The sequence below is a fragment of the Otolemur garnettii genome, unplaced genomic scaffold, assembly GCF_000181295.1.
Source record: "Otolemur garnettii isolate 467f Iridium unplaced genomic scaffold, OtoGar3 scaffold00111, whole genome shotgun sequence".
Taxonomy (NCBI): Eukaryota; Metazoa; Chordata; class Mammalia; order Primates; family Galagidae; genus Otolemur; species Otolemur garnettii.
The window spans coordinates 2,002,321-2,026,281 of NW_003852506.1; the positions used below are offsets into that span (position 1 = coordinate 2,002,321).

Consider the following 23,961-nt stretch of genomic DNA (forward strand, 5'->3'; position numbering starts at 1 on the left):
GGCTAGGCGCAGTGGCTCACACCTGCAATCCTAGCACTCTTAGAGGCTGAGGCAGGGGGATTGCCTGAGCTCACAGGTTTGAGACCAGCCTAAGCTAGAGCAAGATCCGATCTCTAAAAATAGCTGGGCCTTGTGATGGGCGCCTCTAGTCTCAGCTACATGGGAGGCTGAGGCAAGAGAATCACTTGAGCCCAGGGGTTTGAGGTTGCTGTGAGCTGTGATGCCACAGCACTCTTCCAAGAGCGACAAAGTAAGATTCTGTCTCAGAAAAAAAAAACGTGGGTGGCGCCTGTGGCTCAAAGGAGTAAGGCGCCAGCCCCACATGCTGGAGGTGGCGGGTTCAAGCCCAGCCCCAGTCGGAAAAAAAAAAAAAATGTATATACATGAAATGAGCTCATTCAATGATTAAATTTACTAAACAATAGTTGTCAGAGCAACTTTTCTGGTTATAAGCAATCAGGTGAACATGAACCAGTGGCCAGTGGGGTGAGACCAGGATTTCTTGACCTCAGCTTGGGTGACACTTGGGCCAGGTCACTCTTTGTTGCATGGGCTGTCCTGTGTGTCGTGGGATGTGGAGCAGCACCCCTCTGGCTAAGAACCATTAGGTCAGAAGGATGCTCTATAATCAAATGCAGATAGAGGAGGAAGAGCAGGTTCCTGAGAACAACCTGTGTCAGTTTTAGAAACGCGAAACAAGTCTGGGGAGTGACCCACAAAAAGGGTATTTGAGAGAGTGAGGTATGCAGAGGACTGTAGTTATTACCCACCTTGTCAACTGTATTCCTTCCAGCCCACATACGGGAAGGGGGCCTTCCTGACTCGACTGCTGCTCCACCAAGGAATGGGTGTGGGGACAGTGAGAAGGACCCATCTCTGCCTACCTCTGGGCCTTTGCACATCTCTGACTACAATAGCCACTTCTCTTCCCTCCTTCCTCTGGTTCCTCCTCAACCTTGAGCCCTCTGGTCTCAGCTTAAATATCACTTGCTCCTGAAAGGGTCTCTGATCCTTCTGCTGCAGTCAACAACTCCCCACCCCACCCTGCCCTACTGGCTGTGCAAGGCCTGCTCAGATGGGTCTCACACCCATACTTCTAGCACAGAACTTAGCACCCATCACACACGTATGAGATTTACTTATATGGACTGCAGGAGTTTGGTTTTCTGCTTATTCCTTCCATTAAAATACAAATCCATGAGACGGAGACCCTATGCCACACTCGAGCCAGAGGCTAGCAGGGCTTACAACACACGGTAGATGTTTTCCTACAGATGTGCGCTGAATTGATGAAGGAGGGGAGGAGCCTAATACTTGACGTTCCTGAGGATGGAATCAAGCATGTGATCATCGTAGCAACAGCTGCACCGATGTGTATGCTGGGTAAGTTCTGCAGAGGCAATAAGACTGGAGTGTGCCAGGCAGAAGCTGCTCCTGAAGAATAACATGGAGGGTGTGCCAAGTCTGTCTTTAGCCATGTACTTGTGTGCGGTGATGACCAGACCCTTATGATGCATCTTCTGGACAAATGTTTTGTACCTGAGCCAAATCACACACCTTCAATGTGTCAACAAAGTACCTCAAAAGCCTGATGAGATAGTTAACTGGTAAGCCAGGTGGTAGAGTCCTAGGCTTCGAATCTGGTATTATAAAGAGCAATCATTTCCATATTGATCAGGGAAGCGGGAAACAAGGGGAGAGGGAGTGCTGTTCCAGGAAGACTTGGTGAGACTCTGGTTAGGTCTGTATTTCCAAAAGTACACGTCACAAGTGCCACGTGGGCAGCAGGCCAGTGGCTGACATCTAGTCCGCCTGGTTCCCCAACACCACTGCCAGGTTCCAACATCAAGAACACAGAGACATTTCCGTCTAACTTTTATATGAAGAATTTAATTATCTATACATGTAACTAATTCAAAAGGTTGTATTACAGTTGTTAAAGCCGCAGGTTTATATATTTATATATTTTACATTCATATCCATGAAAATACTGAAGCGCAGCTGAGCGGGCAGGAGCAGTCCCCACTCTCTGCACTGTGTGAATGGATAAAGGACCCTCACGACCGCCAGCACAGACTCCCAAGGGGGACGGGACAACGGAAGGGGAACACATGTTACAAAGTCATTAGTAGGACAGCTAGATTGTGCTTGGGGCTCCCCCACCCCATCTTCTGCGCTGTCAGCAGTGGGCATTTTTATTGAGAGCTTTCAACTAGGGTTTAAAAGACAAACAGGGCTTCAGCTACAGCACATCTAAACACATAAACAGACCATGAGCTCCATTTCATATTAATCTGTAGAAATTCCACAGTCCAGTTAAAAAATGTAAACATTGGAAATTAATTGCAGGGAGACTTCTATACATTCTTTCTTGTCAAGAAAATTACTTGTTCAAAGTAATTTATGTCATTCCATGAAAAAGTAATAGGAATAAAGTTTCATGTAACAGAGACTAAAAAGAGATCGCAGATTTCATTGATGGTAACAACCTCAATGGTGTTGTCTCCTATTTCATGGTATGAAAACACACAAAATTAAAAACTCAAAACAAAACACCAACTCAACCAGATAAATCTGAGACCAAACAAAAACACAGAGTGCTGTCTCATGTGGCTACAAGGTCACTGTGCAAAATAAAATTAATGCAATACGATTAGAGCATCATACAAAGTCATAGCTTTTGCCATGGAAAGAACGAATTTCTTATGTACAGGATGTATTACATGCTCAACAAGGTACATCTGATACAAACAAGCACAAACCACCTCTGTTTAATTGGGCTCATTCTACACATCTTTAAAACAAATACACTAAACTCCTCTGAAATTCTACAGCGTGGGGGAACCCCAAACTACACAATTTAGTTGGTAACACTGGACAAAATAAAGTTACATCAAGTCTCAGATTTATGGACATTTGGAACAATTTTTAATAGCACATGCAGCATTCCTTGATAGTGGGTCTTTTTGCAAAACCAAAATAGCAAAGAAGTAGTTCTTTATTTTGTTTATTAAAAGGCTAAAATATATATATATATTTAAAAATAATTTTAAAACTATTGAAAGCACCTGTGCAAAGGTGGGGGGGAGTCAATTTGAGTAACTAGGAAAGCCACAAAAGGACCCACTACCCTGTGTATTTTCGTAATTTTTGCTCCTATCTCGGCAAGTAATAACTCAAACATTGCGACCACATGCAACTAAGGTAAAATGAGGTAAACTGCTCTGCAGTGAGTTCTTCTACTCAGAAGGCAGTAGGTGATCATGCTGGAAGTCACATGATCAAGGCTGCATCTCCCATCATCCCTCTGGGCAGTGATATGGGATAGTGGGTCTCTTTGAGGACTTTCAAGCCTGAGGGGGGGATGGACAACATATGATTCCTAGAAAAAGGAGGAAAACAACACATAAGCAAAACAAAACAATGAGCAAAATTCAAGCTAGGAAAATGAGTCAGGCATGTAAACAGCATGATGCCAAAATGATTAAAAAAAAAAAAAGAAAAAAGGGGGAGGGGAGGGAGGGGACATGCTACAGAAGGAATGAAAATTTAAAAAAAAACCCCACAAGATAAAGTCTTGCATTACAGAAGGTCTTCAAAGAGACTGTTGAAAATGCAGCAATGGTCTAGCTTTAAGTTCTGCAAACAAAGCTCGGCAGAATCAGAGCAATGCTGCATGTTTTACTGGAAGATACCAGAGAGGCGAGGCCACAGAGCCGCCAAGGCACTTACATTGCTGGCTTGGGTCCATGTCTGTGGTCAGCTTCACATAGTTGGACGGGAAGAGCCCCACTTGTCCATTCACTTCTCCTTTCCACCAGTCGGGGTCCTCCTTGTTGAGGACGTTGATGATCTGGCCCTTGTTGAAGGCCAGCTCGTCGTCATTCTGCGCTGTGTAATCGTACATCCCGATCACCTGGCACACTGCGGAGACAGGGCGGGTGAGCAGCCGCACACCCCGCGGGTGCAGCCGCTTGGTATTTTCCCGTACTATTTCTGTCTTTTCAGGAGAGGAGGAAACTCAGTGGAAGTGCTCTAATGGGATTTCAACAACGTGGCAATAGAGGAAGATGAAGGATTAAAAATCAAGACAACAGCAAAATTTTCACACTGAGTCTTTGGTTTTTATAATAGCTTCCTCTTTTCACGTTTACTTGTCAGCAGAAAATTCACAGTGCTAATTGATCACTTTCGTTTCAGTTGGTGGAACTTATTTTTATAATGCGGACGCTGGGAAGGCTGGCACAACCCCCAGCTCTAGGACAGCTGCACAGACAGTAAAGTCATGGGGACTCTGCTATCGTTTTTCTCATTTTTCTACTCTTTTCTTTTTTTAGAGTAGAAGGTAATGATCATCTGACCTCCAAAACTTCCAAACCTTAACGAAAAGTTAAATCAGCGTTTTAAAAGATTATTCTGCTGTATCTTTGTGTCTCCAAATTTTGACGCGAAGAAAGAAATCTCCATATGCAAGAATAATTTTTCTTCTCTGGTTTTTGCTCAAAACCATAGGAGGTAAAATTCTCCTCCGGCACTTCCACTTTAGGTAAGTCTGCACAGTTAGGTCATAATCCCCAGTTAATCTTTCTTAACCAACCTATATATTTAGGTTTATGCTTTCAAATTCTTCAAGTAATTTAATCACTTCAGCAAATGATGTCAGTGAGTTTCAGCCAACCCAATAAGGGGGTCAGGCGCTAACAATGGGGGACAACCCCCAGCTCTCCCCTGGGAGAGCAGATCCAGCCAGTATTACCCCCCTCTGCTTGCACAAGGCCACAAGCTCAAGCAAAGAAGCCCAGCTGGGATTCGGATTCATCACAATGGTGGCCAATCATTTAACTTCTCCCAAAGGCTGCCAAGTTTTAATCTTATTTCACTGGGGGCCATAAAGCGCAGACATTTAACCACAGGACACCAGAGCAAAAATGCCACATTTTCCACAAATGCCACCCAAGAATTGGTGGCTTACAGACCTACAGCAGAAATCTGCTCCCCTAACCTCAGATATTACTAAAACATCTAATTTAGTCCCTTCAATCGGCAAATAGCCAACCAGGTCAACTTCAGTGCTGTTCTTTTTCAGTCCTCTAGGAAACTGTGCACAACATCCTGTCCCCTCAGCGCAAAGGCCCCTCTGCCCACAGTGACTGTCACAGAGGAATTATTTCAGCCTTCAGTGAACACCACATTATAGCCAACAGACCCCTGTGGCCTCCATCTCTAACCTTGTAAGAACCCAGCCATTTATTTTTAGGTAACCCTTTCTGTGGTTTCACCCTCCCCACCCCCCAGTCCCAGTCCAAATCCCAACTTAAATAGCTGGAAAGAAATAAGAGAAGAATCTGGCTTCACTGCTACAGCATTCACGACTCTGTCAGAAGAGCGTTCCAACAAGGGCTCTGTTGTACCCAGCACAGTAAAGCTACTTAGATATTTGGTCCTTTTGAAAAACATACTCCCTATCATATTACTTGGGTGTCAGTCCCAGCAAGGACAAGAAGTGCTTAGAGAACATGTGAAGAAAATGAGATATTTAATGAGAAAGTTGAGCGGAAAAACAAGTGACATGCAGACAGGTTCCAGTTAGGGACCGCAAAGTCCTTACCTGCTGGTAATGCTGCTGACTTGGGTGGCTCTGTTGGAGTGATTTTGCTCGTCCCAGGGCTCAGAAGTTTTACATAATTAGCTGGGAACCAGCCTATCTGGCGTTTTTTCCCACGTGCCTGATAAGAAAATAATTATATCAAGAATTTTTAAAGGTTCATATTCTCTTACGATATAGTTTGCTTTGAAAGACAGCAGTTATGCCAAGTTTACATATAACTGAAAGACAAATAACATGAACAGTAGAATCTGAGGATTACTATGTCACAAAAACAAAATATGGTACCTAAAAGTCAAATTGTGGCAGTCATTGATCAGTGAAGCCCGGGATATTTTTGCACAAACTAGATTGGGGGGATCACAAATTCAGAACACACACAGTGTGTCTAGGAAAGGATATTCTGTTGGTAACGCTGGTGCTCGGTTGCTCACTTCAGGTAATGTAGAGATTACAGCTAATACCAACCTGATATGTGGGTTTAGGAATCAGCTGTCAACATTTATGGTATGTATCCATACAATTCCAGAAGTATAATACTATTACTTTCCTCAATTTCCAGATGAAGAAAGTGAGGCTTGGAAAAATTGAGTGGCAGCCCAAGGCCACAGGCTAATCAGTGGCAGCTGAGATTCACTCCCTTATTGGGGCTCTTCTTTATGGTAACATGCAAGCTGAGATGCAAGACGGCACACACGCAGACACACAGAACACGAAGAATCCCAACTTGACACTGTTGTCAAAAACCACCAGGCCCATGTGATGAGGACAGCCACGTTTTTCATTGTCATTCTTCAATCTGATTCAACACCAGATCCACCTATGGAGCATTTACACGGTAAGGATTGTTGGAAAAGGACAGCAGGTGACGCACAGGAACTTATGAGAAAGTTGGTGAGCTGAGGCCTGCAGCGGTGACACAATCCCACGAAAAGACTCAAGTCCAGAAAGGCTATGTCCACCCTGCTGCCCATGAAGGGGGACTTCAAACACGCGTGCGCATACACACCACGTGCACACACACGCAGGTACCCACCCACCTGCACACTCAGAGTGTGTCTAGACACAAGGCTCCGATAACAACTGTTGCCTCTGGGGACAGGGGCGGGAGAGAGGCATCTGCATTTCCTTTTGTAACTTTTGAACTTAAAGCCATGTGACTATATTACCCATTCGAAAAATAAGGAAATAAAATTCAAAGAAAAGAAAACTCCCACTACCTCGGCCCCATCCTCCCACCTGCCAGCCTATCAAGAGGGGTCCCTCTGGGTCACTTGAGAACACTGATCAAGTTTCTTTTCCTTGTGGTCCGACAGACTTCACGCCCTTGGCTCAAGGACCAAAGTTTTTCTTTAAATTAAAAAAAGAACTTTTCTGTTTCATTCACTTCAAAGAGCAGTCCAGGACTAAAGCTCTGATGCTCACAGTGAACCTGCGGTGACTGAGCCACATGGTGACGAGGTGCTGTGTGTTTATCTACCTCAGACGCTGCCATTTGGCTCACAGCCACCCCACTGGTTAGTCCCCCACATCTGTGGTTGCAGAGGGCAGAATGTGGTCACTTCCTCAGCTGTGGATCCACACTGAAGTTCACTATGGGGAAAGTGCCAGGAGCCAACCCAGGCATGGCAACTCACCCCCCTTGAGGGTGGAGTCTAAGAATCATTGAAAACTCTCTTTTGAGCCAGGTGCTGGGAGGGTGAGGACTGGAAAACATGGCGTTGCCGTCAAGGAGCAGATCAGTTACATGAGGAAAAAAGAAATATGCATAGAAAGCCAAGTAATATAAAACACTAAAGAATGACCGCACAGTTCAGGGGACAGGGACAGAGATGACACAGTTCAACACAGGGAGGGGGAACTGCAGGTCAAAGGGCAGGCAGGGAGGGAGTGGATTTCTAGGACTCCAGAGGTCAGATTCCTGAGCCAGGAAGTCGTATCCAGCAAGTCCTTCTAGACAGGGATTTTATGATGGCTGCCTACTACGAGCCCCCCAGGGAAAGCTTTGCCTGTGCTGTGCTCCAGGCTGAGCCTCCCATTCTGCCCAAGAATCCTTTCTTAGGCCCCACATGTTCAGCTTACCACGGTGTGGCTCTTCCCTTCCTGCCCTCGGCTGGCCTGGACAAAGCAGTGAGTAGAATACTGTGTGTGACCACAGGCCTTCCTGAGCAAGGGTCTCCTATTCCCTTTGTCCTAACCCCCTTTCCTGGGCACACCTGGAGAGGCCATCTTCTACAGCTAGCCCCTAGCACAGCAAATGTGCACACCTCCCTCTTCCCTCTTAAACTTACCTAATGCCTACATAGTCCTGATCACAGCCCTGTGAGAGCCAGTGGTCCAAGAGGTCAGTCCACAGACCCAGTAATGGACACCAAGGTATTACACTACAGGCGCCTTCCTCACGAAGCAGGTCTAGAAACCACTCTTTCACGTGTTCAGCCAATCCTTACAGAGGCCCCTTGCTCAACTCTAAAGGAGGATGTCAGGCTCTGTGCTCCCCTCTGCTGCACGGGCCCTAAATGGCTGCTGGGAAATTCAGTCACCTGTGCAACATCCATATGGGTGAGCCATGGAGGACAAGGTCGCCCTTCACTTTGGGGGTTAGTGGATATTGGGGAAAGAGGGGAGATACACTATCAAGGGAACACTATTGTAGTAACATTTTTTAAGGCAACTTTTTATTTAGAAATAATTTTAAACTTACAGAAAAGTGGCAAGAAGAAAAATATTCTGAAATGAAATTAAAAAAAAAAAAGTCCACAGAGTACCCACCGGCCTTTTACCCCAGGACACCTGCTCTCTGCACTTCACTCCCTTTACGCCCTTGCTTTCCTTCTCCCACCCCCTTCTCTAATTTTTTCTCTGAATCATCTGATTACAAGTTGCCTGCACCCTAGCTTTTCACTCCTAAATACTTCAGTGTGTTTTTCCTAAAAGTAGGAATATTCTCTTATATAACCACAGTACAGCTATTTGCTTTTAGTAAATTTAACTTTGGTACATGAATTTTTTTTTTTTTGGAGACAGAGTTTTACTTTGTCGCCCTCGGTCGAGCGCTGTGGCGTCAGAGCTCACAGCAACCTCCAGCCTCCCAAGTAGCTGAGACTACAGGCACCTGCCAGGATGCCCGGCTATTTTTTGTTGCAGTTTGGCCGGGGCCAGGTTTGAACCCACTACCACCGTTGGTATATGGGGCTGGTGCCCTACTCACTGAGCCATAGGCGCCGCCCTGGTACGTGAATTTTATCCAATCTAGTGTAGGGTCCTTATCCCAATAATGTCCTTTAGAGTATGATTTTCTTTCATACAGGATCCAGGCTGGACTCAGATATTGCAGTCAGTTCTCCGGTCTCTTTACTCTTCCTTTTGCAGGTTTTGTCTTTTATGATATTGACATTTTTGAAGAGTACAGTCATCCCTCCTCCCTTTCTAACTGAACATTTCTCATTTTGGGTTTATGTAATGTTTCCTCATGATTAGACTCAGGCCATGCATTTCTGGCCAGAAGAGGATATGAGTGACACTGTGTCCTTCTCAGGGTGGTGCTTTTGCACATGCATAATGTCCACTGTCTCTCCACTGGGGAGGATAATTCTGACCACCTGATTAAGGTGCTGCCCTACTTTTCCACTGTATCCTTAATTTGTGCATTTCCCTGCAAAGAGTAAGTGACGTCTGGGGAGTCACTTTTAGACCACGTACATTTTCTGTTCCTCTTCAAGTATTTTCCTTAGATTTGGCATCCACTGATGATTCTAATAATCTTTATTTACCAAGATGTTTGTAAAATAGTAACCTTTTTTATTTTTTTGAGACAGCATCTTGCTCTGTTGTCCAGGCCAGAGTGCAGTGGTATGATCATGGCTTGTGTTAACCTAAAATTCCTGGACTCAAGTGATCCTCCTGCCTCATGCCCCACCATGTCTGGCTAAATAATAACCTTTTTAAAAGTAACTTTGTCTCTGGAAATGAGATTTTAAAGAGGTATCGGGAAAAGCAAAATGAATAATAAGGTGATGTGAATAGTGTGCAAACACAGAGGAACTAAAAACACTGTGTTGCACAGACGCGGCTGTGAGTGCAAAGCCAGCCCCGTCTGTAGCACATCCGCCAACACCACCACCACTGAGGAAATCTCCACTTTTTCTGTCACATGTAATACTTGTAACACGTGACTCAGAGCAGGTATCCCCTTGTCCTGTAAATTCTCACCTTTCCAATATGCACTATCTGAACTCAGGGAGGGAGCAGACAAATTTTCAGATGACTCTCTAGCCTAAGGAATCTGCTACCGGCTCTCTGAAGCTTAAGAACCAAACAGACTCAGAAAATGTGGTACCTCCCACTATCCAAATACAGAATTCAGGCAGTGAAGGATTATTCATACTTTACCACAAAATAGTGTCCCTTTGAGATTTTGCATATTCAAACTTGACAGAGAATTTGAAACAAATAAAGAAGATACTAACTTGCAGCTCTCCTTCCCACCATCCGCCTGGGTTCTTTTTTCGGATCAAAATCAGCTGACCAGGGGCCAGAGTGAGCTGCTCAGGACCAGTAGCAGTGTATGATGCAATAACCTGGGCAATCTCTGAAAAACAAGACCAAACATCGCAGTGCACGGTTAGAGTCAGGAGAAGGCAGGTCTAGGAAGACACAGCCACCTCCCAGGTTCACATTAACATTAAAACCCATGCGTTGGGATGGTTTTCTACTAAAAATACGGCTTGCTAAATTGCCCCAGCTCCAGTTACACTGCAAAGGCAGCATTTAAGGGCTTGGCTAACACTTTTGTGTCCTGGCTGATCCACTATAGGACACCCTCATCATCTCTCAGAACTTACCATCTGCCCTCCGTGAAGCCCCTTTCTTGTCCCCTTCCTTCTGCCATGTCCCTCCCACAATCACTGTGAACGCCTCCATGCCAAGGGGTGGGCCTCATTCCTGGCCCCAGCATGATGACACTCAGTGACGATTAGATGAATAAAAGACTCAAGGGAAACTTTTCCATCTGCCAATTAAAGCAGGAAGAGGAAGTCTATTTTCCTCAGAAACCACTGGGAGCCTGGCAGGAACTGACTTGTACGTTGTTGCTGTAGGCCCTCACTCCCACCAGCGTGGCCATTTTCTTTACAGCTCACATTTTGAGAATGATCCCGGAATATCAGGAATGAATCATGGCAATGCAAATTTCTTTCTTTTTATTTCAAGTTAAAGGAAGAACCTAAAGCTAAGAAGGGAATTTTAGGCAAAAACAATTCAGCACAGTGAAAAAAATGTACACAGTTCTGTACTTTTTCTGAATGTGACAAGTCCCATGGGAAAAATCCCAGCACTACTACAGATTGGGCTCTGAAAACTGCATTTCTAGAGGCCCAGGAGGTCAAGTATGAAAAGACAGAATCCTTCTCTGACTTCATTCTGGTGCATGGGCATCAACGGCTCTCTGAACTTTGAGAAGCAAGATAGAACAAACTATTCCATTCACTTCCATGGAAAGGAGGGAGGGAGGGAGGGAAGGAGGGAAGGAAAAATAAAGAAAAGAAAAATGTAAGGAAGGAAAGAAGATGGAATGAAGTAGATAGTAAGAAAGAAGGCAAAAAGGCTCCATTCTCTGATTGCTTTTTCTAAGTATTTCTTACTTTTCTATTAACTCCAGGGAATGAATAAGATTTAGCCTCTTGGCTTGACGCCCATAGCTCAGTGGTTAGGGTGCCAACCACATATACTGAGGCTGGAGGTTCGAACCTGGCCTGGGCCTGCTAAACAACAATCACAACTACAACAAAAAAAAACCCCAGCTGGTTGTTGTGGCAGGTGCCTGTAGTCCCAGCTACTGGGGAAGCAGAAGCAAGAGAATCTTTTAAGTCCAAGAGTTTGCGGTTGTTGTGAGCTGTGACGCCACAGCACTCTACCAAGGGTGACATAGTGAAACTCTGTCTCAAAAAAAAAATTCAACCTCTTTAACAAACCTCTATTACCCTGCTCTGCAATAAGGAGTTGGTTGCCATGACAGGAGTGTCAAGCTGTTCCAGTGCAGGCTTGGCCCTGCCTGAGACTTGGAAGAGCTTAGGGAGGCAGGGAAGCCCAGCACGCAGCTTACTAGCCCTTCCTTGGATCTGACTGGAGCTCTCTAGTTGGGAAATCTATGCTGCAAAGAAGACTCTCCTGTCACGCCAATGTTTAGATGACGGTTTGGAGCAAGACCAAATTTGGGTCCTATTTAGAATCAGATGTCCTGCTCCTCAAAGGACCTGGCGTGTGCAGTGGTGATGTGCCCCAACACTCTCTGCCATCCTTTGTGCCCCTGAGCAGCTTGTTACTTTTGGTACAAAGTTAAGCCCACCTGGGTATCATATATGACGTATCTGTGCCCTCTGAATGACAGATGTCCAAAATATAGCAGATTCACGCCAGGTGGTGCAAGTATCTGGAGCCTAACTAAAATCCCAGACAACCTGAAAGTCCTCTTTCCTTGCCATGTAAGCCCATTTGGAGCCGAGCACCAGCCAGACACACAGATACCTCTGTCAGCATTTCAGTGACTACTTCAACCTATAATTTTCTAAGGCTATGACAGCAAATGACCTAGCCTAGGAAGACTTGCCTTACAAACCGTATCATTTCACATCTGCTTCCTTCTCTTTTCCGTACTACTATTTATAGAACATGTGATTTTATTTAAATAAACTGAAACACTTTGAACTCTGAGGGATACTATAATTTTGTGCCCTCAGTGTGTACATGAGGAAACCACTCAATGGCTTCTAAATTAATGGGACCTACATTCCAATAACACTTTTTGTGCCTCTAATCTCCTCCACAGTTTGTGTCCTGGGAAAATCAGGACACAGACTGGATCTGACTAGAGCTCTCTAGTTGGGAAATCTATGCTGCAAAGAAGACTCTCCTGTCACGCCAATGTATTGTATTGTCAGAAAATGAAAAAGGGCTTCCCGAGACTAACAAGAAGATAACTGAGAAGCAGCTGACCTTGCAATCCTCCAGCTCCGTGCATTACAACTTCCCACCATCTTGTCTGAATTATTTCTTCACAACCCAAGAAAACACTCTGCCCAGTAACATCCCCACTCCCCATGTGTGAAGCAATAGCCAGATTTCATAACCACGGATATACATTGTTCCATAAATTCTAAGGACAGGATCTGCTCTGACCACTCTTAGGAAAGATTCTTTTGTCTTTATTTTGGGCTTCTGGTCCTAATAAATGAAGATTGGGAGCAAGTATCAATTACATTCAAAACATTGAAAAGTAAGCATCAGGGTTTGTAACTTACCAGGTTTTTTTCCTAAACTCCCTGTTTTCCCAGCAGTTCCAGAGCCCTTAAAACAGAGCAGAAGGTCTCATTTGCATGCTGAAGTTTTGATTGTGCAACTTAAAAAACGATTAATGATGATACAAACCCGCTGGAGCCCTCAGAACCCCCTGTTCATTCTGGGGAACACGGCAGCACTGTATCATCTGACACGGGATGTGTATCAGGAAAGCATGGGACAAAATCAGTCACTTAAAACATGTGGCTTTTACTCTTTTTTTTTTTTAAGAAGAAAAAACAGTGAAGTATGTGGCCCCATAGGATCTCAGAGGGCCCAGTATTGACCATGTGTAGCACAGGTATATCCTGGACCCAGTTAAATCGAACAGGAGATTCCATGCTAGGAAGACCACTAATCTATGTCCTAAGCACTGTGCTCCTGCTTTGTTTTCAAATGGTTAATTATGAAATACTTCACACATAGAAAGTACAGAGGATATGACAGACCATGAGCCTACCACCCAGGCTTCATACATCAGAGTATTAACATTTTGCTACATCTGCTTTAGAAGCCTTCTTTTGTAAAGAACTAGAGCAGTACAGGGGCAGCTGGGACCTCCCTTCCCCCATCCCATTCACCAAAGGAGCTGCTGTCCCGGGTAGCCTTTCCACCCAATTTCACAGTGTTTAGACACTGAAACTTCTCTGTCAATGCTGGAAGCACAATCCATAGAAGCTGAGCACATTTCTTTTCAACTATTAAGCGTTCCAAAAGTGCTTCGGGGTTGAATTCCTCTCATGGATACTCATGGAATTTTAAACCAGCTGAGCAAGCCAACAGAGACCCTGAGAGTCAGGACAGGAGCCAGAAAGTAATCTGTTGGTACAAAGTGCTTTATTCTGAATTAATTTATGCCCTTGAGTCCCTATCTTGCAGTAAATTAAGTATTCCAATTAAAACAAAACAAAAGGCTTAATAAACTCAACAAGAGTTATTTGAAAGAATAAAAATACGCCATTTACCTACTAGAAATACAACTTATCATAGTCCATTTATTTTGTTTATTGAAATTTAATAACTACCCGGAAAAGTTTGGGTTTAATTATTTACTTTATACTTTATTAAGGAACAAAGCCATATAATACCAATCTCTTCTTACTATTTCTTAAATAGGCTGTGTATCAAATAAAAGAATACCAACGAAACAAGATTCCAGTGACCAGTTACTAACCCAAGAACAAAGCAATTGGCAATACCCAGCAATACAAGTGGCTTCAATGGGCTCCCTTGAAAAACCACAACCGGCACAATAAGCCAGGACATACTCAGAAGCCAGGTTCTGCCTGCCCTGCACCTGAGGAAAAGCAGCCCCCAACCGCCCCAAAGAGAGAAGAAAAGCAGGATGGGACAACTTCTTATCGTGGCCAGACATCAATTCTGCTGTCTGAAGTTATACTTCAGATATACAAAAACATTTAGCTATACTACTACTATTTAAAAGTACAGTTAAATGTTTGTCTAAAAATCTTCAGTACTGTTAGTTTTCCTGTGGCCAATAATTTAAGACCGTGCTTAAGAAAGCACCTTACAATCTTGTTTACCTTAAAAAAAAAAGTCATTGTGTATGTGTTCTTTTTTAATTTACTAACACCGGATGGTTTGTAAAAATAGAAAACTGTAATTTATTAAAATACAACACAAGTAATGTGTTTTGTATTTTAAGTGATCCAAAAGGTAAAGTGATTTGAAGTGTTTCATGCATAGTAGTAGAAATGGAGTTCAGTTTTTAGTGTTTTCTCCCAAATGCCCCTGAAATATCATCTGTATGGTTCTTATTAGATTTGGTTTGCTGGCCTGGGGAAGAGTTGTCCCTCTCCAGGTCTATCAGGTCCAACATGCTGGCTGTCTTACAGGGAGAAATTACTTTCTTCAGGCTGCTGTCAAATTCTCCAAGGGTGTGCAGACTTACGTAAATCCACCCGTGGGAATTTCAGTAAGCTGCTCAAAACCACTGCAAGAAAACCAAGTAACAAAATAATGATGACACCCCTTAGAAAAACAAAACCCAAGCAAGTAAAGCCATTTCTGGGAACTGCAAGGAAGGTGAGATGGCAGGCTAGGTAGCAGTCACCAGGCCTAGTCTCACCACAAAGCAGCTCTGAGCATAGGGGCCTCAGGAGGAGCCAGACATCCCCCCTCCTCCTGGCATTTAAGGTAGAGAGTGAGCTTTGTCTACTTGCTTACACTAAGAAAGCATCTCTATAGGTCCTTTGCCAGCCTTTTCCCTCTCAGTATCTAGGGGGTATGAGGAGAAAAAGAAAATAACTGTGAATTGACTGTTGAGGCTTAAAAAAAAAAGAAAGCCCATTTTTGTTAGGGTTTTTTTTTTTTTCATGTTCAATGGATCTGTTAAATGATTATGTGGATTGCCTGAAACTCTCTTAACTTGAAATTGGCCACTATAAGACAGACCCTCAGACTCTGTGGTAGGTCCATCCTACCATTTCATTAAACTTGCATTATCTCAAGACTACAGTTTATGTAAATCAAATTTTTACAGCTCCACTTAACAGCCATGGGACCCATTTCCAACTTATAAGGATAACAGCATTTAAAATAAATTCAGCCCCTGATCACTAGATATACTGAGTTCTAGCCCCAGCCCAAAGTATACCAATCTCTCAGATCTTTTATTTATATATTATGTAGGCAAAAATATAAATTTTAAAACACTGACTGCCACACTAGACAAAAATTTTTTTTCCCTTAGAGCCACAGTGTTTTACTAGGTCAAGAGATATGTGACTTATACATGCTTCATGAGGTCTTGGGCTCAAAACTAGCACCAGTTAAATATTACCTCGCATGGCTTGGTGTTAAAAGCTTTTCACTACCCACTATTTTGGAACAGTTTACATGGGCAAAATATTGCTATTTATCTATCTTGGAGCATCTAAAAATCAATGACCATGAAGACATACTTAAGAACGTTCATTCCAAATCATAAGTCAGTTACAATTTAACAGAGATTAATACTGAGTATTATTATCCCAGCTGACACAGAGCAGCCCATCACATGGAAGCCCCGGTGAGCTCTGCTTGTGGGAGGCCAGTGCTTAGCCTGCAGCACCAAATAACAAAGTCAAACAATTACAGTCACACTGTATTTACTGTCACGTTCCAAAACCCAACAAAGTTCCACCGTCAAACATCTTGATGCCCAACAAAGAGAATCACTGCACAGAAAGGGAGAGGAAACAGTTAATGTGGGTTTACCTCTGAATCTTTAAGCCTCACATAGTTAGAAGGGAAGACTCCGGACTTGTCGCCCACTGTTCCTGTCCACCAGTCACCATCTTTCTTGGTAACCAAAATCACATCCCCTTGCTGAAAGGTTAAATCTCCTTGCTCAGAACTCTCGTAAGTGTACATGGCAATAAATTCTGGTGGGGAGAAATATTGAGATACGGAGAGAGCTTGATTGTTTAAAGAAATCCCAGACAGCTTTGCAAAAGCAAGTTTATGAACAAGGAAGTTAGGATAAGATCCATTCAAGAGAAAAGCTGGTCACAGATAAAATACAGAGCTGCAGGATGCCATGGGCTACAAATTCCCCAAATACACATAAAAAATCAGTAGCTGCAGACAGGGAGACAATTCCCGTGAAGACCCAGCCAAAGGGACACAAAACCAAGTGCATGTGCACTGACACCGAGTACCCAGAGTGACCTGTGATTTAGTGTCATGATTTCTTTTTAAATGAAAATGGCTATTATGTTTAATCTTAACTAACAGTTACTTAGTACCTACTACTTTGTACTGAGCACTGGGTCAGATGTTTTCACCAACAGGCTCTTGGTATGTACATCAAATATCTGCATTTCAGTTTTGAAGATCTCAAGTCATAATTGTAGAAATTTTTTAGATGAAGTACATTAGTATATCCTTTATGTAAATTAGACACACTGCTTTCATTATTCAAGTATCCTATCATGCCATACACATACATGGTACGAAGCTGTTAGAACACAAAAGAAGATATATGTATTATTTAGTTAGAAACAGGTATCTACTTATTCAAGTGTATAAACTGGTAGAGTGGACTAATGATAAAAGGAGTTGTCTACCCAAGCCCAGAAAATAACCAGGACTTTCTCAACAAGTTAAAAAGACAAATTGCGGTTTCATATTTTATTATTCGTGTAATTTAGTTTTAAAGGATAAGAACTCAGTAGTGTCTTGAGTGTGAAGGGTACACTTTCCAGAGGAAATTTTCTTTTCAAGTAGAACCCTGCATCACTCTTAGTTGGTTTCGCTAAGGCTCGGTGCCAAGTCACAGACTCGGGAAGGCCCTAGACGTTACACTAGTAGAATAAAGCTTTGTAGAAAGGTGGGACGTGCTTCTTATTTCCACTTTTTCTCCATTTCACTGTAGGCCTTTGTCTGTATATTTTAAAGCAATACAAAACATCATTTACCCCCCAAATTCACTTTTGTGCTGGATCATATTTGTTTCTCACTAAGACCGCAGATGATACCGCTTTCACGTGGAGGCTAATGTTGATCAATAGGCGGATATTTAGTATGGAGAACCCAGCGGCTAATTACAAGGGCCTCTGCAGGAGGTACTGATGAAAACTAAAGCAAACAAAACATCAACCCCTGCACGCGTGGGCAGCCCCTAGGGTTCACAGGGAGCCTCCTTCAGCTTCACAAGGTTGACCCTGTATGTGCCGAGGCCGGTGGCAACTTCTGGTGGAGATTGCTGGACCTCATGGCAGCCACAGGTCACCCAAACATTCCAGAGAAAACAGAAGACCCTCTGTCTCTAGCCCTGCAGCTCTGGTAACGCATACCTCCACAGCAAAAGTTGCAAAAATGATTTCCCACACAAGGAAATCAAAGTTTGGTGGCTTTAATAAGGACATTCTTTTTTCCATTAACAGGCTCATTTTTCTAATTTCTCAATAAATATTCCGATCCTTCCTTTTCCACTTCGTTCCCTGTTACTGTTTTTTAGTTCATCTTTGGCCATTTAAGATAGGATCGTTGGCTTTTCCCATTGATTCCTCAACTTAAAAGTCACTTTCTTTAAGATGGATCCAGATTTTGAAATAACATTGAAAATGCTTAAGAAACTTCAGAATCATGAACTTTGGCTGAACTTGATACTGCAGCATAAAATATAAAGGAGACTGAAAGACGGAGGTTTGCCTGCCCTGCCCTGGACAGAGGCAGATAGGGGGCGGCTTTAAGGTTACAATGAAACCCAGCGACAAGACAGTGGATGTGCAGAGGTTTCCCCTTCTCATGGGCCATTTACCAGAGGGCACTGGCCATTCCTGAGCCAGGATTTTAAAAGCCGCCCACTGGGGAGGCGGAGGTGGGAGGACTGCTTGAGCCCAAAGCAACATAGCAAGAACTCATCTCAAAAAAAAAAAAATCTGATAGTCTACTTCATTTGGTTTACAGCTTACTTTAAATTTGATTGTTCAAGGCCAGGCACAGTGGCTCAAACTTATAATCCCAGCACTCTGGGAGGCTGAGGCAGGTGAATTGCTTGAGCTCAGAGTTCAAGACCAGCCTGAGCAAGAGCAAGACCCTGTCTTTACAAAAAATTTAAAAATTAGCTGGGTGTGGTGGTGTGCACCTGTAGTCCCAGCTATTCAAGAGGCTGAGCCTAAAAGTTTGAGGTTGCTGTGAGTTGTGACATCATGGCACTCTACCAAGGGCCACAAAGTGAGACTCTGTCTGTAAATAAATAAATAAAATTTGACCATTCAATGCAGTATTAGTAAGAGGCTCACTATAACTAGCTTCTGCCAGAATTTCAAATGCTAACATCCTCCCACATCCCTCCACAACGCCAATAGTCTTTCCTAATATTTCTATACATAAGTCATTCCAAAACAGATGCGATATATACCAACTAAGATCAGAATTTAACTATTCTGTTGCTTAATTTAAGTATATGCGATTCATTTGTGACCTATTTATTCAGCCCTCGAGTGTTGAGGTGTCTGTACCTATTTCAGATAAATAGTCCTCCCTGCTACTGCTTGATGAGAATGCTCCCTGCTATAAGTAGCTCCACCAGGAATCGGGGAAATGAAGCAAAAGGAAATAAAAGTAGCAGGCACTCACTGAGCTTTGTTCCAAAAGCTTTATACAGAGGAAGAATCCCATAATCCTTGAATAACTGCCTGCCTCAAGGGGTGGTTCTTATGTTCACCTTACAGATAGGAAGCTAAGGCATGATCACACTTACAGGGCCACTAAATGGGAGCACCAGATACAAACTCCAGCCCTCCAGCGAGCCTTGACCGGATATAAGACATTGAAGTTTGTTTCTCTTGGGGGGCAGGTAATTGTTTTTTACTATACTAACCACACATATTGTCTTGTTCTCTTAACAGTGGATAAAAAGTCATTAAGATAATGAGAATGTATAGAGAACTTTGCTAATAATTGTTTTCATGGTAATAGCAAAATTTAGATGCAGTAAAATGCTGGATTTGTTTAGGGATGATGAGGTTTTAGAGCTAAACTGAGAAAAAATTATTTTACTTTAAAAAGTCCTCTTGAAAAAGGAAGATTGTTATTGCGAATCTGAAATACCACCAAAACTTAATCCTTGGCTGGGCAGAATGGCTCATGCCTATAATCCTAGTACTTTGGGAGGTTAAGGTAGGACAATTGGTTGAGGATGGGATTCAAGACCAGCCTGAGTAGAGTAAGACCCTGTCTCTACAAAAAATTAATAAATTAGTTGGGCATGGTGGTGTGCGCCTGCAGTCCCAGCTACTCAAGAGGCTGAGGCAAGAGGATTGCTTGAGCCCAGGGGTTTAAGGCTGCAGTGAGCTGTGATTACACCATTGCATTTAGCCCAGTTGACAGGGGAAGAGCCTATCTCAAAAAACGAAACAGAAAAACTGAATCCTTGCTGTCTCCATTAAAACAACTGTTTTAACAATCACATTTTTCAAAGATTCTAAGGAATGTAACAATCTCATTATGGCAAACAAACTAAATAAAACATTTGATCCTTATATAATTTGTTAAAGGTACCCACAAAAAAACTGTCTATACGTGTGGTTAGTTATGACATCGGCTAATCAAAAACACTGTTCAGACCTCTGCACGGAGAGACTAACTAAACCAACACTCTTCAATGCATGCTGTGATGCTGATTGTACTGAAAGTAGAAAAGACAGGAAATTTTTACCAGGAGGGCCTGAATTATGTAGGTTATGTTTATTTGAATATGATATAATACTTAGGATTGTGTGCAAAGTAGAGATAGGGAAGGAAAGCAATTAATTATTTGTGTAACAAACACAGATAGTGAAATTTTTAGGCCTAAATAATCTAAGTTGGTTATTTACATGGAACATAGAAATTGATCTTCTGGGGATGGTATAGATGGCACTCAGGTTACTATGAGATCTCTACTGTAGTGTTAGTTTAAAAAATATACTTATCTATCAAGTGAGACAAGACTAGGCTACATTAGGGGAAGTAATGACCATAATTTAGCTACAGAGATGCTCAGAAAACTAGATCCTTAGCAAACTGGCTCTTTCAAAAGTCAAGGGGTCATGATCAAATATAATTAGAAAATTCAGTTTTTGATGATCAATAACTCTAATAGCACGTTGGAAGGCTTCATAAAGTACTTTGTTTTTGTAAAGACCTAAACTCTCACTTTACCTTAGAGTTTACTGATTATAAGTTAATATAGTCTATTTTAAAATGAAATCCAATCTCATCTCAAATTTTACTGTTTGTATTTACACCATGCTCTTGACCCTTCTGAAGAACATAAAAGATTCAGGCTCTCACCTTCTCCGGAAACGACTGGCTTGGCTGCTGGGGAAGCCACTCTCTTTAGACTAGCAGGACTTTCTGAAGAACCAGACTCCATGCTGCAAGGAGGAAAATAATTTTATCTTAAAAGAAAATGATACACATGACACTAACTTTTATGAAAACTGCTTAACTTTTAAAACTTTGAATAATCTGTAGCTGAAATAGTTGTACTTAGCTAAGTTAAAGCTGGAAACATAGCTTATGTCTATGTGCCGGACACAGCCTATGGTCTATTTCAAAGCAATATTTTTACTTTTTTTTATCTTGTAATTAAAGCTTGTAATTTTTTAAACTATCTATACAGTTGGAATAATGAAACAACCACCTTGTTATGGCTTCATGCTATGAAACCCTAATGAAAAAGATAATTCCTTCTTCCAATTGCCTTAAATGTTTGGGCTTTTCGGTATTCACATAAATCTGTCATAATAATGGCTAGTAAGGATCAAAAGCATCATAATCTCTAACCAATGCGCAAAATTGTTCTAGGTCTCAGAATAAAATTCTTTCTCACATAAAGCAATGAAAAATAAGGAGTCTAGGGTGGTGCCTGTGGTTCAAAGGAGTAGGGCGCCGGCCCCATATGCCAGAGGTGGCAGGTTCAGGCCCAGCCCTGGCCAAAAACTGCAAAAAAAAAAAAAGAAGTCTAGGTTTCTATGAGAGAAGAAAAATGACCACTTATCTATAGAAGGCTCCCTTTCCAGATTTCACACACTCTAACTTTGGCAGAGCCCTCAATCTCCTTACAGTGAGCCTTAACTAGTGCAAACAACAATTTAATGTACAATATTGTTTGCATTGAACAGAAGCAGATAAACACAAATATACCTTGTAGATTTCCTTACAGGCCCTGAAACCAGTTTCACGTAGGACTTGGGGAACCAGCCCTTCTGGCCTTGGACTTCTCCAAACCACCACATGTCTTGCTGCTCCAGGACGGTGATGACGTCATTCTTGTTAAAATTTAAGTGGTTGTCTTTTTTGGCTCTCCAAGGATACAGGGCTTGTGCTTGTAGTCCCTCCACCTTTTCACCCTTGTGTAGAATGACATAAAGGACCTCTCATTACATTGTGGTTTGTCATCAATCACTGGCACTCCTCTCCAAGGAGCGCCTACACAGCCACAAAAGGCCCTGGGTCCCTAATTGTTCATTTCTAAGGTGGGGGAGCATCAACCTTCCAGCCTATTTGCAAAGTCATTGTCTGGCCATCTAGAACTCTCTATTAAAATGAGTCAGGAGGTCATAGTTATTGTTATACTTGGCTGTGTCCCTTTTATATTCTGGTTCTATTGTCCCTCTCCAGTTGCCCAGGACACCGTCCCTATTTCTGACCTGATTTGGACTTTTAGAGGATGATTAGCACTGGAGCACAAATTTTATGAAATTTCATGAGACAATCAACTGATATTTTAGTTTATGTGGTCACAGGGAAACAGGCCCCGTATTGCTTTAGTTTCTTTTGAGACAAGTAGAGGTTTGGTTCAAATAAATTCACTGTAATTACCATTTATTGTACATTTATATACCAGGCACTGTGTGAGATTACAAAGATAAAAAAGAATTATCTCAGGCCTAGCAAGGTGGCTCCAACCTGTAATCCTAGTACTCTGGGAGGCTGAGGCAGGTGGATTGCTTGAGCTCATGAGTTCAAGACCAACCTGAGCAAAAGAGAGACCTGGACTCTACTAAAAATAGAAAAATTGAGGCAAGAGGATTGCTTGAGCCCAGGAGTTGGAGGTTGCTGTAAGCTATGAAACCATGGCACTTTAACCAGCGCGATAGCATGAGACTCTGTTTCAAAAAAAGAAAAATTATCTTGGGGGAGGGAATTTGGTTAAGTTCTCACCTAAGAGGTACAATGTAGGGGTATATGGCAAATTTCCAAGGTGAAGGGCTCAACTACAACTTGGGCTTTACCTAACAAATCCAAACAATGTAACCTAATTGTATGTACCTTTACATTAATATGAAATTTTTAAAAAGAGTAAAAATACTTTGTTTTCAAATAAAGAAAATTATCTTTGTCTCCTCAGAATAATTAGGGTAAGTCACTTTATTATAAAGCACTATAAAAATGGACAGCACGATACACGTAGTATTAGCAAGTAACTCACAAGTGATGGGGAAGAAAGAGATAAAAACAACCAAGGACATCACCCGGCAGAATGAAAGTTGCTAAAAAGACCCGACTGTTCACTGTGGGAACAAAGAGAAAAGAGGGATGAAGTCTGCCTGGGAGCATCAGGGAAAATTTCCCAGAGCGGGTAGTATTTGAGTTGGGCCGTGAAGAATGAGGATTTTGATAGCTAGGGCTTCGGAGGAGCGGCACTCCAGGCCGAGGGCACAGCACGCGCAAAGGCCTCGAGGTGGAATACTGCAAAGGGTCCGGGAAGCAGAGCACAGTCCGGGGCTGCATGTGGCCTAGTCTCAGGGAGGGGTGCAGGAGGAGGTGATGCTGCAAAGGCAGGGTGAGGCGTTTATTATCTTTTCCAGAAATACAACATAAAACCATTAAAACTTCTTAAAGCATTGACTAAAAAGTAAAATCATGTCAATTTTCAATTGTATACGTGATTGGACAAGAAGGAAGTCTAAGACCCAAAGAAATTCAGATTTGTAATTGTCTTTTAAGTTATTTTTATACCAAAATTAAGTTATGATTATGTCTGATAAATGGAGCATTGTTTCGGGTCTATGCTGATAAGCTCTAAGCCCTGGTCTTTGTGGCTTCCCACCTTTTTAAACCTACAGCACCCCTGTTTCCTTCCATTTTCCCACACACTCCTTCAAGTGCCTCATAACTGGAGGGTTTCTCTGGATTTCAAACACTCCCAAGACCTTGTATTTGTGAACTTCCATTTCTCTCTCTTGCAGGGAACCTCACGCCCTTATCACTGCGGAGCCCACAGCCCTACCTCACTGTCTAATCCACTCAGTCACTTCTACAGATTTTCCTGCCAGGATCGGGGTCCAGGGTCAGCCACTTCAACTCTGAGAACTCTGCCCTGGGTCTGCCTCGTCCACCATTTCACGTGGGCGGGCCCCAGTGAGCCTAGCCTGGGTGGGACAGGACATACACTCTAGGTTGGAATCCAGGCCTGTCTCTTACTAACTGTGTGATCTTGATAATTGATTGGTCTCTCCAAGCCTCAGTTTTCACATCTGCAAAACAGATGATCATTTCTTCAAAAAGTTGTTAAGAAAGGT

General features: G+C 42.7%; 1 protein-coding gene across 4 annotated transcripts in view; it reads right to left on the reverse strand.

Annotated features, from left to right (window-relative positions):
* The window catches only part of ITSN1 (intersectin 1), a 228,435-nt gene that overhangs the window by 41,759 nt on the left and 162,715 nt on the right, over nucleotides 1-23,961 (reverse strand). For 2 of the 4 annotated variants that reach the window (XM_023517459.1, XM_023517460.1), the window contains exons 22-29: nucleotides 21,581-21,786; nucleotides 20,726-20,808; nucleotides 16,160-16,326; nucleotides 12,904-12,949; nucleotides 10,075-10,196; nucleotides 5,609-5,726; nucleotides 3,733-3,924; nucleotides 1,871-3,382 (exon numbers count right to left, since the gene is read on the reverse strand). In XM_023517459.1, coding sequence (XP_023373227.1) covers nucleotides 3,381-3,382; nucleotides 3,733-3,924; nucleotides 5,609-5,726; nucleotides 10,075-10,196; nucleotides 12,904-12,949; nucleotides 16,160-16,326; nucleotides 20,726-20,808; nucleotides 21,581-21,786 — 936 coding nt within the window. In that variant the 3' untranslated portion in view covers nucleotides 1,871-3,380. Of the gene's footprint in view, nucleotides 1-1,870; nucleotides 3,383-3,732; nucleotides 3,925-5,608; nucleotides 5,727-10,074; nucleotides 10,197-12,903; nucleotides 12,950-16,159; nucleotides 16,327-20,725; nucleotides 20,809-21,580; nucleotides 21,787-23,961 lie in introns of those variants that run through there. The other 2 variants (XM_023517462.1, XM_023517461.1) reach the window with 2 other exon arrangements.